We start from the raw sequence: 14,197 nt of genomic DNA on the forward strand, positions 1-14,197 counted from the left end.
GCATGCCATGATCAAGATGATGAACATCCAATGGAGGTATTACTGAGGGATGTTGTTATCAGAGATGATGATTATGGACCATCAGCCAGATCAGAACAAACTGCAACGGAAAGGTGAGTTGCTATTTCACTTGACTAGCAGATATCATTACTATCAATGTGGTCAAATTCGGTGCATTTAATATTAATTAATAAGTGTATATATCTATTGTTAGTAGTTGTGCTACACCTGGAAAGTATGGTAATAGTAAGAATGTAGTTAATGCAAAAGAACTGATTGCTAGACAAACCAACACTTCATCGCAAGCTACTAGTGACAATACCATGCCTCACGATTCCAGACTTGGGTCTGTAAGTGGCACATTACTGAACGACATAATAGCAGCATGCTTTGAAGAAGAAGAAAAATCGTATTGTGCTGAGGATGAAGTGGCATCATCTGATGAAAGAAGAGTTGTCATTGATGCTGATAGTACCAGAAACAGTGGCTCAACAAGAGAGATACAACCAACAACTCATGGTTCGACAACCCCAGTTAGGTTAGTTCACTTGTATATGTGTGTAGTAATGCAGGCCTCTAGACATTTTTTATTGTTCAATGTGTCTAGTATTATATATCAAATAATAATTTTTGTCTTGTAAAAAGAGAAATTGATAAATGCATATATTGATGAGAAACAAATCTTGTCACAATGCAAAAGTAATGTCATTCCATAAAGAATATGTGAGGATGTGTCATAATCGTTCGCCATTCTTATATTTCGGTAGTGTATGTGTAGTTAGACCAACCAAGATGATCAAACAAGATAAAAGTACTATTACTAAATCTACTGAACGATCTTCACCAGTTGGGTAAGCTTGGTCTTCTCATATATATATATTATTGCTTGATTTTTGTACTGCCGATATTTTTGACTGAGATTCCAGTGAATATGTGCTTCTAACATAATAATTTTCATCATAATTATTTTAGAGTACTTCTGTCCACTGATGGCAGCAAGATGTCTTATTCCGATACACCAGCAATGAGCCAAACTAGTAAACCGGTGGCGACCATACCAAATGTCAAGGGTTGTGATATACAAACAAGATCAGTCAGTGCAACATTACTGAGAAATATTATTACTGCTTGTTATGAAGACGAACTTCAAAGAAACAATGAGGCCAGGGATCGGATGAAACACACAATTGTGTAAGTATGATTTTATCCTCCTATGGTTCTCCCATTCTGGTACTTTATCAGTAGGAAGTATTCTGCCAATATCAAATCCAAGGTATTCAGAGATGAACCGTGAATTATGAATAAGTTCCCCTGCAACACCAGCAGTACGAAAACAATAATGATATTATTTTTTTTATATTTTTCAGCGTGAAAAATCTTCGTGATATTGACAACACACTGTACATGACAGCAAGTGATATTTCAGTTTTAATGGAGAATACTTCAGTGCCTCTCATGGGTAATTTATCTCCTCGGACAAACAGCAAGGTTCACATTATCTTCTAATTAATACACGACTCTTGTCAGTATATGTAACAATACATGAAGTCCACAAAGATGTTATATATTATCAGTTGTGTAAATAAATGAATCGTGTGAATTGCAAACGTTCAAATGTCCAATTCAAACTTATCACCTATACTACATACACACATGTTCTTACTCACTGCAAACCTATTGCGGTGACCTACCATTATATGTACATTAAAGTTTACTTGATTTGTAATTAAAATCGTAAAACATTGCCTAACAGTTTCGTTTTGTTTTTTATTTCAATAATGTGAATAAAATTTAGTGAATTTTTAATTATTATTATTATTATTATTATTTATTTATTTATTTATTTCCATTTCTCTAAAGAAATATACCCCACTAACCTGGGGGAACAGGTTACAATGCGAAAGTTACAGGCGTGACTTTAATCGCCTCAATAAAATAAAGTATTATATACAAATACACACACATATACAACTCACCTATTGGAGAACTCACACTAACAAATTATATCTAATCTGAAAAGCTGTGTATATAAATCTTGCAATAATTTGGATGATTTCATGGTTATCCTGAGAAAAAATATATGTAAGTTTACGGATAGGCGAAAGGAACTCGAATTGTGGTTCAATGCGGTTAATTCGATCAAAAAGCGGTTTTCGAATATGGTTATATGCTGGACAAACTACCAGAAAATGAGTTTCATCTTCAACAGCATCTATACATATTTGGCAGGTTCTATTTTTCACTGGAGTTCCATAATATCTACCGGTCTCAATGTGTAACTTATGATTAGAGCACCGGAGTTTAGTTAAAGCTTGTCTGTACAGGGGAACACGAACGATATCCAAATAATTCTCATAAAAATATTTGTTTTAAATCCCTTGCATACGAACACCTAATTACGCGAAGAACCGGGAACACTAAGCCGGGGTATTTGAAACCGAAATTGTCATCTAAGCGTTAGGCCGTCGCTGATTGGCTGCTGGAATGCCAATTTTTAGTTTTAAATACCCCAGGAAAGTGTTCTCGGTTCTTCGCGTAATTAGGTGTTTGTATGCAAGGGATTTTTCCACATAAAAACGACGAATTAGGCCGAATTTTGTTATCGGTTGGCTTAATATAACCCCAACGGACCGTATTTTTGTGAAAGATTGGTATTTTTGTCCTGATTTGTAGGAATCTGAAAAACGCGTTTCACAACTTGTCTCTTATTTAGTTTTATGCGTCATTCAAGATGGCGGCTCTCATATAGTAAATATCGTATTTATTTTATTATCACGTGTGCGCCAGCTGACTGTGCCTGTGATATACATGTTCTACTATTATCAGGGAAAATGAGAAATTATTTGATCGATATACTATACACGGGACTATACACAGGCCCGTTTATACCCCCTCCCAATCACCAATCACCAAGATTTAAAGAGGGAAATCACCAATCACCAGGAATTCCAATTACCTATTCACCAATCACCAGGAATTGTTGTTGAATATAAAAGCATTTATTGAAGATATTTGACATTAACTTTGATTGCTGGTAAGACCTAGTAATTAGACATACATTTCTAAACTGATCTTTCTGTTTGAAACTATCTATCTCCTCCGTTTCTAAACTGCTGTTCTCGTCAACAGTTTCCCTAGTTGCTTTCTGTTCAAGAGCCAACCTATCTTGCACACACTGCTTCTCTTTGTTCAGCAATTCATAAAATTCACTTCTTTCGTGTTATCTACTTCCTCAGTTTCTGAATCACTAGTTTTCATCACTACTATATTCTTCTCGCTGCTCCCCAGTTTTCTCAGATGTGTCCTTCTCAACAGCTGAACCATCTGACAAAGCATGTCTCTCTCTATGCAATGTTTCACCAATTGGTATCTCCTTCTCGTATAGATTCAGTGGCCTTATACTTTGTGTTTTCTTGTCGGATTGATCTTTGTCTAACAACTTTCCCATTGTCAATAGCCCAATTTCTCATTTTCTCTTGATCCTCTTTTCTCATGGTACAACTGGTAATGGTAGGAGCATTGGACTGTCTCAAAATGAAACTTGGTTTGTAAGGTGGTGGATAAAACGATGACGGACTGGTGAAGTAATAGACTGACCAATTATATGATCTTTTCAAACTTTCTTTAATTGTGTTCCCAAATGATTTGACATACTGATACAAAATAAACAACTAAATTAAGTAAAGATGGCGAAAAATAGTTTGTCAAATAAATATAATATCAAAGAAAGCTTAGAAAAACCCTTGTGTGCTGAGTAATGGAGACACATTAAAAATTTATTCAAAATTACTTGTACTTGAGATATTGATGGAAAAGCTTGAAACTAATTATGCAAAACAGATAATTAATATGAACAGATTTCAGTGTAAAACTAATAAGATCTGTGCAGTGTAACAGACCATCCATGTAGCAAGTCTCATTTAAATGAGATTAAAACCCAAATAAAATATTATGCTTATCAGGAAATTAATATCAACAGATTTTAACCTAAAACTAATCAGGTTTGTAAATTTCATATATAGCCAAATAATGACTTTAACTTAAATTTAGAAATTAGTAAATATGAGGGGAAGGGGGTTCATAAGTATGAAAATAATTTGCACATTAAAAATTGTTCTCAAATGAATAATTCAAAATTAATTCTAATAATATACGTCCCTGTAGAACAGAGGAAAAACGCTTTGACATTTTTTCCTTATCTACTATACATTATTACAAGTTGTGAAGCTTTTAATATTCCATTGGAAAACTATGACGTAATAAGAATTCAATAAACAATAGGACAATTTAGAAGAAAACTATAATTTATTATGTAATAAAGCGTGTTAGCATTAATGACGTACATGAAACCTTAAGTATTTCCTAGACACACCAGCAAACCACAGGCGCTCGGAACGTTTTTTGGATAATAAAAAGTGACCTAAAGTAGGGTCGGCATAGTTAGTCAGTCGCCGGTACATTCGCCTACCACTCATATAATAACAAGACGGCGCCAGCGAAATTCGAAAGCCAACTGTTTAGTCAAAACCCAGGCAGTTAGCCAATTCGCTAGCGAGTTTGCAAATTGGCTGCCCCAATACTTCGGAGACTTGCTGTAATCATTATAGAACAGTAGATTTGATTGGCAAAAGATCACCATACACTTCGAAGAATTGACCAATGAGAAGAACTCTCTCATACTACAAGTACATGAGTGTACTAGTATAAAAAACACTCAGGTGTACCGATTTTAAACTATTGGTGGCGCAATTCAGCGTACAATACAGAAAACGGGAAAGTCAAAGAACGCATAACGCGAAATTAAAAGTTGCGAGAACGTATCACCGGAAATTCATTACACCCAATATCGAAGAACGAGAAATTAGCTGAGAACGAATCACCATGAATTAAAAATCCCGAGAACCCATCACCAGCAATTAAAAAGCCCTCATAACGGATAACGAAAAAAGTATAAAGGGGCCTGTATACACCGAAAAGAGAAATATATATCGCAAGCTGTGTTGCATGTCCGATAATATAACTGCCCTGTCAGAGGTCACCCCCAAAATTGAGACCACCAATAATATTGTTCAAGAACATTTGTAAGATCTGACAAACAATCCAAGACAAACTTGCGCTGGCAACATACGTAATTTTTCCAACTATAAAGCAACTGACCTTCTGAACGCTTCCTTTCAGAACATAGTCTTAATTTCTGCTCGTCTTCGCCGGAAGGATTTTTTTACTAAGTAACATAAACTTGTCAACATTCACAATCCGGACACACCGTGCGGATTTCCCCGTACAGAATCGTTAAAGCGGGGGAGTCGTCAGCTGCGTGCGCAGGTGTCGACCCTTCCGCTTTAAGAATTGGTGGTCTACGCGCCACGCATGCGCGGGATATGACTTTGATTGTTGTGCTGACCGACAAATACAAACTGAGACGTTACCAATCTTTAACTAGTTTTATTTGTTGGTGATTGGAAGGTATCGAAAGAGTCAACAGCGTAATTATGACACGTCGCGCCAGGTCAAAACTCGTACCCGTGATTTCCATTAGAAGAGCGAATTGAACTGTGGGAAAATCAACGTTTATCAACGCACATGCGCGGCAAGACGACCACTGGCCTTTGCTGAGCTGTCAATTATACAATTATTGTTTCGCTTTTCATCATCTGTCAGCCAGTCAGTCATTAGTAGATTGTAGATGAAGTAGATTGTAGCTAGGAAAACTTAGTCAAAAATGTGCTGCTATTTACTGTGTCCTTTGATTTTGCTGACTGATACGATCACTGCTACTAGTCTATCCTCAGGCGCGGACATCCGGGCATTTTCACCGCCTGGCAACCCTGGCGGTGAAAACAAAGGCCAAAAACTCGCAGAAAACGGTGCTTTGGGATGATTGTTGAAACTTCTCTGAACAGTGTAACTAGATTAGCCCTACGTAGGGTGTGTAACATATATAAATTTGGTTGTTCAGGATTACTTCAAAGTTGAGTTTGTGTTGTTTTCTTGAATTTTCACCGGCTCGACCGGCGTTCCACAGCAGCGCGCACAGAGCCCATAGAAATGCATGGTACAGTGGTGCGCATCTTAGCAACGTGGAACGTCTTATGACGTAGCTCCGCCCCCGAGGATAATGTGTCAAGATTTACCCATTTGCGAATAAAAAAAATATATATTTCAGGGAAGTCGTAAGTGAGGGCGCTGATTAACTAAGTTAAACAGGCACTCGCCGTTCCTGGTCATCTTGAAATTTCAAAGTACGAGTAAATCGTCCCAGTCACGTCAAGTTCCTGATTTTTGCACTATTCTGTTATTTAATAAAACAATGTTTTGCGCTATACTAAGTTGAGTTGCTGGTAAATTGTGGTAGTGAACCGATGAGGTAGAGGCTGTTTGCTGACGTTAATATATTCATATGACCATACGTCGAGATTCACTCTGAAATATACAATGTAATGTCAATTACTATTGATCTTCTATATGAACCTTTGGTTAAAGCACTATAATACACCCATCTCGAAAACTAAGGTGACGCACATCAAATTATTTGAAAATGAATAAATTCTGGGTATTTTAAATCATGGACAGGCTTCTTCCTTAAACAACACCAATACGATAGAATAAGTAATCAAAAATAGCCGCTGCATGGATAACATTAATTATGACATTATTTAATCAGGCATTTCCCAGCATTCCTTTTTTTTTCATTATACTGTAAAGGGGTTAATTATTCACTGGGTTTTAATTTAGCTTATTTCGCTGACTGGAAAATGCGCTAAATTAAAACCCAGTGAATATGTAAAATTTAGCATAGAACACATTATCTAAATGATAAAACCGTGAATTTAAAACCCACTGAATATACCTGAAATGGTAAATCAGCGAAACTATAATCTGCCTGAGTTACTGCGCCCTCGCCGATGGTTGTGTGTCACAGTGAATCCGTCGGAGAGGACGCTGTAAGTCATTCGGAAAGATGAGGTTTCTGCAAATGTAACTCGGGCAAAAATGTGCGTTACTACAAAATGTGTTATGTTCTAAATAGGTCCCGTGAAGCCCAATGATATGAAAGACGACCGATCTGTTCTTTCATTATATTTCACCTATTGTTAAGGTGCACAAAATAAATCATTTTGTATGTCTGACTATTTAATATTCGAGAATAATGACAAACACTGACTATCTGTTGTTCGCGGACAATGTATCGCAATTTGTTGTATCAAATGTGTTACGTAATTAGACATTTGGACACATCTGACACATGTCATCAAATGTTTGTTATGTTGTTTTTTTCCTATACGAAATATTGTATTTGAGAAAAACTGACTGAAAAATGCAAAAATAAAATCTTTTGGAACAAGTTCAATTGGAATCAATATCATAATTAAATCCTAAATTCACAAAAGATAAATAGCGTTTATCACAATTTTCTTGTACTTGGCGAAATAACCTCTATGAGGATTTTGTGAACAATATGATCATGAAAGAAACATACTTTGTAAAAGGGCTCTCTGATTTATTGGTTTGCTAACTCTGTGTCGCGGGAGGTAACAGTGTTTGATTACAGAGCGTGAAATGACAAAGTGTCAAAGGACAACCAATCCCAAACTTTAGTATATGACAGGTTAATGAGGTAGAAACCCGAAACAGGGACATGCTCTTAAATTCTCGTTAACTTGATATTGATAAACGGAATTCCATTCTGAATGTTCAATATTCTAACACATGGCATTGATTGATGTGGTATACGTGTCTCCTTGACAACATAGCACGTACTATGTGATCAAAGCGAGATTTGAAACTGAAATCAAAAGTGAGCCGTAACATCTAAATCCATAACGTGGGATGTTTTTAAGTAATTGACTATTCCGCTAATATTGATATTGTATGACATACGTTGGTGATAAAAATATGGCAATATTTCAAAATTTATTGAGTTTCCAGATTTTGCATTATTTTAAAAAACGATTAATATATATTCCTGTAAATCAACAGTCCTCAGTGTAATAATGGCGATATTGATTCATACGCCCTGGCGATGTCAATGTGAATACAAATCATTGAATTATTGATGAAACATGTCCCCTGTCAACTTAGACGTCCTAAAATAGATCACGGAGGAACATATGATGATTTGCTGGCGTCAACGACTCACTGTGTTCTGTTCTGTTCTGTTCACTGTATTAATTGTTCGTGTATTGCTCATTCATGCTCAATGAGTAACCTCGCGCACGCGGCGCTATGCTGAAACTTGGTGACCGTGGCCAGCATAAATAAACGTATAATAAGCTAGCAAACCTGGGAGACAATTGTAGTGATTACACTCATTAAGATATACGGGTTTGGCTTTATAATAAATGAATACGAATTGGAGTACACTCAACAACATAATTACAATTCTTTAAACAAAGAGAAGCGCTCAGAGTGCGGAAAACGATTAAAAATTCCAGAATATTTTTAATTTCAGAGAAATGTGTTAAAAATTGGAGAATTCTGAGTAGAACACCTGTGCGGAGTATAGTTTTTGTTCTAGTTTTAAGCTAGGTGTTTTTCAGGGTGATTTTGCGGTAAAACATATTTACAGTTCACTATCAAATGTATGCGGGTCATGTAAATATGTTTTTCCGTGTTTTTATCTGTGTCATTGCTTTTCAATTTTTTTTTCTACTGGCGCCCTCCCTAGTTCCTAATGGTCACCCCTAATGTTTTTAATTGTGTTTATAAAATATAGCTTTCGCAATTTCACGGAACAGATTTTAAATAGCAGTGCCCACTTGCATGAAGCGCCCTCTATAAGATGTTTATTTCTTTCACCAGTGACGTCATACTTCAAAATGGCGCAGTCCTTGTCTGATGAGGAATTTCAACGGATGCAGGTAAATATGACATGAATGAGCTTTGATCATCCAAAATTTCACAAATATAGAATTTCAGACTTGTGATGTATGGCATTAACTAATTTGCGATTCTGCAGTTGATGTAAACGCTGTCAAACATCACTAATAGCGCTTTTATAAACCCGTCCTTGGGGATAGTTGGCTCCCGAGACACGGAGAGCACATAAAACGCCTCCGCACCGCGACGATCATTGTAATCACAGCCAAGATTTTTTTTTATATACTATGGAACACTTCGACGTTATGTAATTGCAATTTACTTCGTCAAACTCTAAACACATTTGCAATTTGTATTTCCATGTACATACTTTAAAACCCGTGGGTACATTTATTACGAGGATTTAGATGAAAACACAGTTTGACGTGTTTTGGGTTTGTAGGAGGGTTGGGGTTAAAGGGCGGTGGTCGTCGCGCATCGTACCGTTCGGTATAGTACTCATAGCGACGTACACAACACAACATGCGAAGATCACCGCCATTTCAATAATACCTGTCATGTAATTCAACAAATTTACCTCATGTTATAATCTAGTTCAAGGCTGGTTCAAAGTAATATAGACAAAAAATGTGAAATATTAACGATAAAGTGATTAAAATATTATTTGGAGTGTCAATACTTTTAACCTCTTTTTTTTTTTTTTGCGAGAGACAATTACTGTGACCTAACTAGGGACATTTTCACCGGTGTAAGTGGTGCCCAGTTGTTAAAATTCTAAGGATCTCAAAATTGTTGTGTTTATACAAACTTATTGACACATGTGTAATTTGCAATAAGATGAATGTAAAAACACTTGACTTTAAAACTTATATTCAGTTTAGAAAGCAAATTACATTGCGCATTGTTTTGTTCCAAATAGATTGTGAATTTCGTGAGTAAGGGAAATCACCAAATTTTGTAGCAGGTACTATTTCATTCCCTTGTGTTTTAGTAAAAAAATTAGTAATAATTAATTGTGTTGAAAATTAAATGATTCACAGTGTATTTGTGGAACGTTGTAAAATTATTTCAATATTTACATGTACTAATGTTGTTGTTTTTTGTATCAGAATCGTCTGTTGGAACTCCGCACAGCGAATTACCAACTTGCAGATCAGTGTAAGAAGCAACTATCAGGTGAGTGCAGCCAAACTGAACACTAAAGGCACTTACACAATACAATGTATATACCGTAAAAACTCGATTAATTCGCGGTAGTAAAAATAATTATTTTTTCAAGTGCGCGAACTAATAGCGTTAAAACGGAAATTATTGGTTTTTAGTGCGCGAATTAAAAGAGTACTTTTAGATCGATTCAAAAAGGAGCTGTAGTCATAAATTAGTTAGTGATTTGTTTTGTTTTTCAATGAACACGATTACAGGACGCTGTTTTAGTGCCTCTGAGACTCGTGGCTAGCGACATTCATGGCGTATAGTCGGGCAGAGAACACACACTATGTTACACTTGAAATGAAACAGTGAAATGGCAAACGTCACTCTGTACACAAACAAACAATGAACACGTGGCTACAAAGTAGCCGTCTGGCTGCACTGCCTTTTTTTTATTTTTCTAGATATCGGTGATGTTATGGCAGATATTACGAAGCCCATCTTGTCTGGAAAAATAACCCTGCGTTGATAAAAATGGTGTCAGAAACAGTGTTCTCACCAGATTCTGTTTTTGTGGGGCCATAAAGGCCCATCGTTTGAAAAAAGCAGGGCCATAAATTATAAAATAGGGCCGGGGGTAAATTGGTTTAGGGAAATGTCCACCTACCTGTCAAAGGATGAAAATTTCCATGGTGTAACCATTAATGGGTAAATAAAATTGGATCAAGGTAAAATTGCAGCCCTTATTGAGTTAACATTTATAAATAATCATAAAGTCATCACACACATTAGTTTAACATATGTTTATTCCATTACTATTAGTTTTTAAATTATTACTTACCCGTGTCATAGCAGTATTATTTTTTGAAAATACACACCAACTACAGTACATCAAATTTTCATCTTCCGAGTATTTCAGCCATGGATGAGTTGTTAATCAACTTTGCTGAAATCGTCGATGTTCCTTGGCTTCATTATTAGTGACACTCCCCACAGTCACCGCTATGCTACCAGACTAAATACCATCGGCATTTTGTGTGTCTGCTGGAACATTTTCTAAAGGTACTGATTCTGTCACTGGGGTTTTCAGTCCATCACTGATACTTTGAGAATCATGTACCGAATCAGGGTTTCGACAAATTCCAAAATTCAATAAAGTCTGTGGCGTTTTGGCTTGCTCACGGCGCCCATTCCATGAGGCTTGAAATGAGTTGCGTATATTGCAAGACATTGCTCAATTGTGGGACCCCTCTAGGGAATAAATTACTACGTTGATAGCACCACCATACTGTCAAAATGGGAAAGCCGTTTGGACGCAATTTTTTTTTCTGCGCCAAATGTGGCCCGATTTAATTGAAATTTTAAGCAACAACTGAGTGATCAGCGACATCATTTTGGGACGCAATTGAACTTCAAGTACTTCTTTGCGAAACTTGCTGTGTGGCGATGCTGACATCAAGTGTGTGTTGACCGAAGTTTGACCCCAAGTCACGCGCTGAACTGGCGCGTTACCTTAGCAACCTTTTTCTTTCGTGTCCCGCACGTCATTCTAGTAAAATTGTTATTATATCCGAAGGTACTGTAATTACACAACTTGTATGCAACTCTGTACTGGCTTTGAATATACATGTATCAACGTCATTTACTTAGTGCACTGCTTTTCTAATTACGCAAATTTGTTTACAATATTGTACCGGCTCTGAATATTTCAAATTCGTAATGTATTGCTTTCATGATAATCACGTTTTTTTTTAACTATTGTTAGGATACTGACCCGGGGTATTGGGTCTGTGAATATTTCAATATCACCGACTTGATAATGCGTTGCATTCGTAATAATTACGCAAACATAAACATACCATACGTCAAATTAAATTTTACTATAATATAATACACTCTGGGCAGCGCACTTCGATCGCATCATTCACGTTCGTTTCGACTGAACTCTAATAACCACGCATTTGAATTACGTGCAGCATTGGGCAATGACCTCCAGAGTTCATGCACTGATATTTAAATTCGGGCCACCCAGCTTGACGCAAATCATTATATTTTATTTTATTTTATTTTTTTATTTATTTATTAACACTTACTCACTCCCCGGAGAGAGTGGCAATGGTTACAGATATTAGTAAATGTATACAGTATTAATACAATAATAAGGAAGTAATAAAAAAATAATAAATAAACTAATCTACAAAAACAGAATATTAATGGAGAAAAAAAAATAATAAAACAATTAATCCAAAATTAGTTAATAATTGGGTAGTTACTTGTCATTTGTTCAAAAAGTCTTTCAACTCTCACAAATACCATCGACGCGAAGAGTTAACTGGGGGTTAAATGAAAGAGAACGCCTTTCTTGGACAAAAAACACATCAGTACAAGATTATGTGTGCAAGGTTAGATTTATAGAAAGGTACATGACCGCTTAACTCTGTGTTTTTTACCGAATCTGGCGTAAAGAAAATGTGACATGAGGTCAATCGCCTGACCAATCAAAAACGTCAATTTACGCACCATAGGGCGGTTCACTTAAATGATGTAATAGAATAATGGCGGACACATGGTCGATGCAACCCTGTGGACAAGTAACAAAAAAGCCCTGTACTAACCTTTCCATCACCGAAATTCGTAATCGATGTGCTGACCGATGGATATTTATCGACTAAGTAATAATCTTGCCCAACATCTGTAGTGTCGTGGGGGAATGATTTTTTTCAGGTCAAATCTTTACCGAATCTAAACTGCTTGCTAACTGAAAGGCTGTGATGACGGAAATCATCTGCGATGACGGAAATCATCTGCGATTGCGGCTACACCAAGTACTGATAACAAAAACTCAAACAAAATGTATATTTTTAATGTCTTCATGCAATATATTTGAGTTATCCACTTTATTCTGGCCCGCGAATTAATAGGATACAATTTTAAACATGTTTTTGAACGCCGCGAATTAAAAGGATACATTTAAAAATTAGCGTTCGAAAATAAAACGGGTGCGCGAATTAATAGGGACGACGAATTAATCAAGTTTTTACGATATACTTGTTAGGAATTCTGTGAGAATAACATTTCATTTAGACAGATTGGATTTGAAATCTGATTGAATTCAATCTTAAATAAAAACTACTCTTGCTTTTACTCAGTATACGTACAGTCACCAGTGTTCATCATTGCAAACTACATTTGATGAAATGACTGCAAATCCCATTCAGCTCTTGTACAATTTGCAACCAACCAGAACTCATGTTACAATGCTTTCTATTAAAGCCACTTTCTAATTGGTTGATAAATCTCATAAGAGGAGAGCTGTTTGAATAAGATTTGCAGTTATTGTACTTGTGGCAATGTACATCAGTAGACAGGGCCTCTATCCAGATTTCAATCTGGTGCACAGGTATCACGATATGTTGTGTATTAAATTCTACAGCTGTGACACAGTCTGTCTATTGTGTTATAATATATATAAACGACAGTTGCTGCCATGTTTAAATTGCACTTGCTCTCTCTCTACATAAAGAGAGTAATATTTGCGTATCCAAGTGATCTATATCATTAACTTGCTATAATGATAAATTTATTTTTATGATAAAGATATACTGTAATTAATCTATTACATGTATTATAATGTTTCTGTGGTCATTATGAGGAATATTTTTAATTAATGATTCACATATATTTTATTATGTAAATGATAAAGGTATGTCTATGGTCTAAATAAGTAATATTTCTTTGATTCTGTATTCTCAAAAATGTGAGTTTTGATTAATTAATGTCTGCTTCCAATCAGGATGCTCTTCTAATAGAGCATATAGAATTTAACTCATAGAATGTTGATTTCATTTGTGTGTTTCACACATTTTTTTTTTCTGAATCCCAAATTCCTAAAAAAAAAAAAAAGAAGGGCAAGTCACCTGAGTTGAACTCTTAAATAATCATTCTTTGTTGGAAATCACAAATCTATTACAGTTTAGTTACGTACACATTTATAAATTTAAAATGACAAGGGAGAAGAACGAGAACTAATTTGCATATCTGTTTCAATAAAACTGATATTATAGTTACTTCAACTACATTTCCTAGCAACCTTTGAGTAGTATGCAGTAATAGATGCATTAATTGTCTGGGAAAAAAATACTGAAAAAAAGAAAATACACTAATGTTATGTACGCTACTATACTAATGATTCATTAGAGTATTAATTGAATAACAGTTTTTTTTTAAT

At 35.7% G+C, this 14,197-nt stretch overlaps 1 protein-coding gene across 2 annotated transcripts in view; it reads left to right on the forward strand.

The window, feature by feature from the left end:
• Window positions 1–8,803: 8,803 nt before the first annotated feature.
• LOC102808401 (GRIP1-associated protein 1-like) overlaps window positions 8,804–14,197 on the forward strand; it is a 43,317-nt gene continuing 37,923 nt past the window's right edge. For both annotated transcript variants that reach the window (XM_006812559.3, XM_085496964.1), the window contains exons 1-2: window positions 8,804–8,861; window positions 9,930–9,996. In XM_006812559.3, coding sequence (XP_006812622.1) covers window positions 8,820–8,861; window positions 9,930–9,996 — 109 coding nt within the window. In that variant the 5' untranslated portion in view covers window positions 8,804–8,819. The remainder of the gene's footprint in view (window positions 8,862–9,929; window positions 9,997–14,197) is intronic.

This window comes from Saccoglossus kowalevskii, chromosome 3, assembly GCF_978046115.1.
Source record: "Saccoglossus kowalevskii chromosome 3, keSacKowa6.1, whole genome shotgun sequence".
Taxonomy (NCBI): domain Eukaryota; kingdom Metazoa; phylum Hemichordata; class Enteropneusta; family Harrimaniidae; genus Saccoglossus; species Saccoglossus kowalevskii.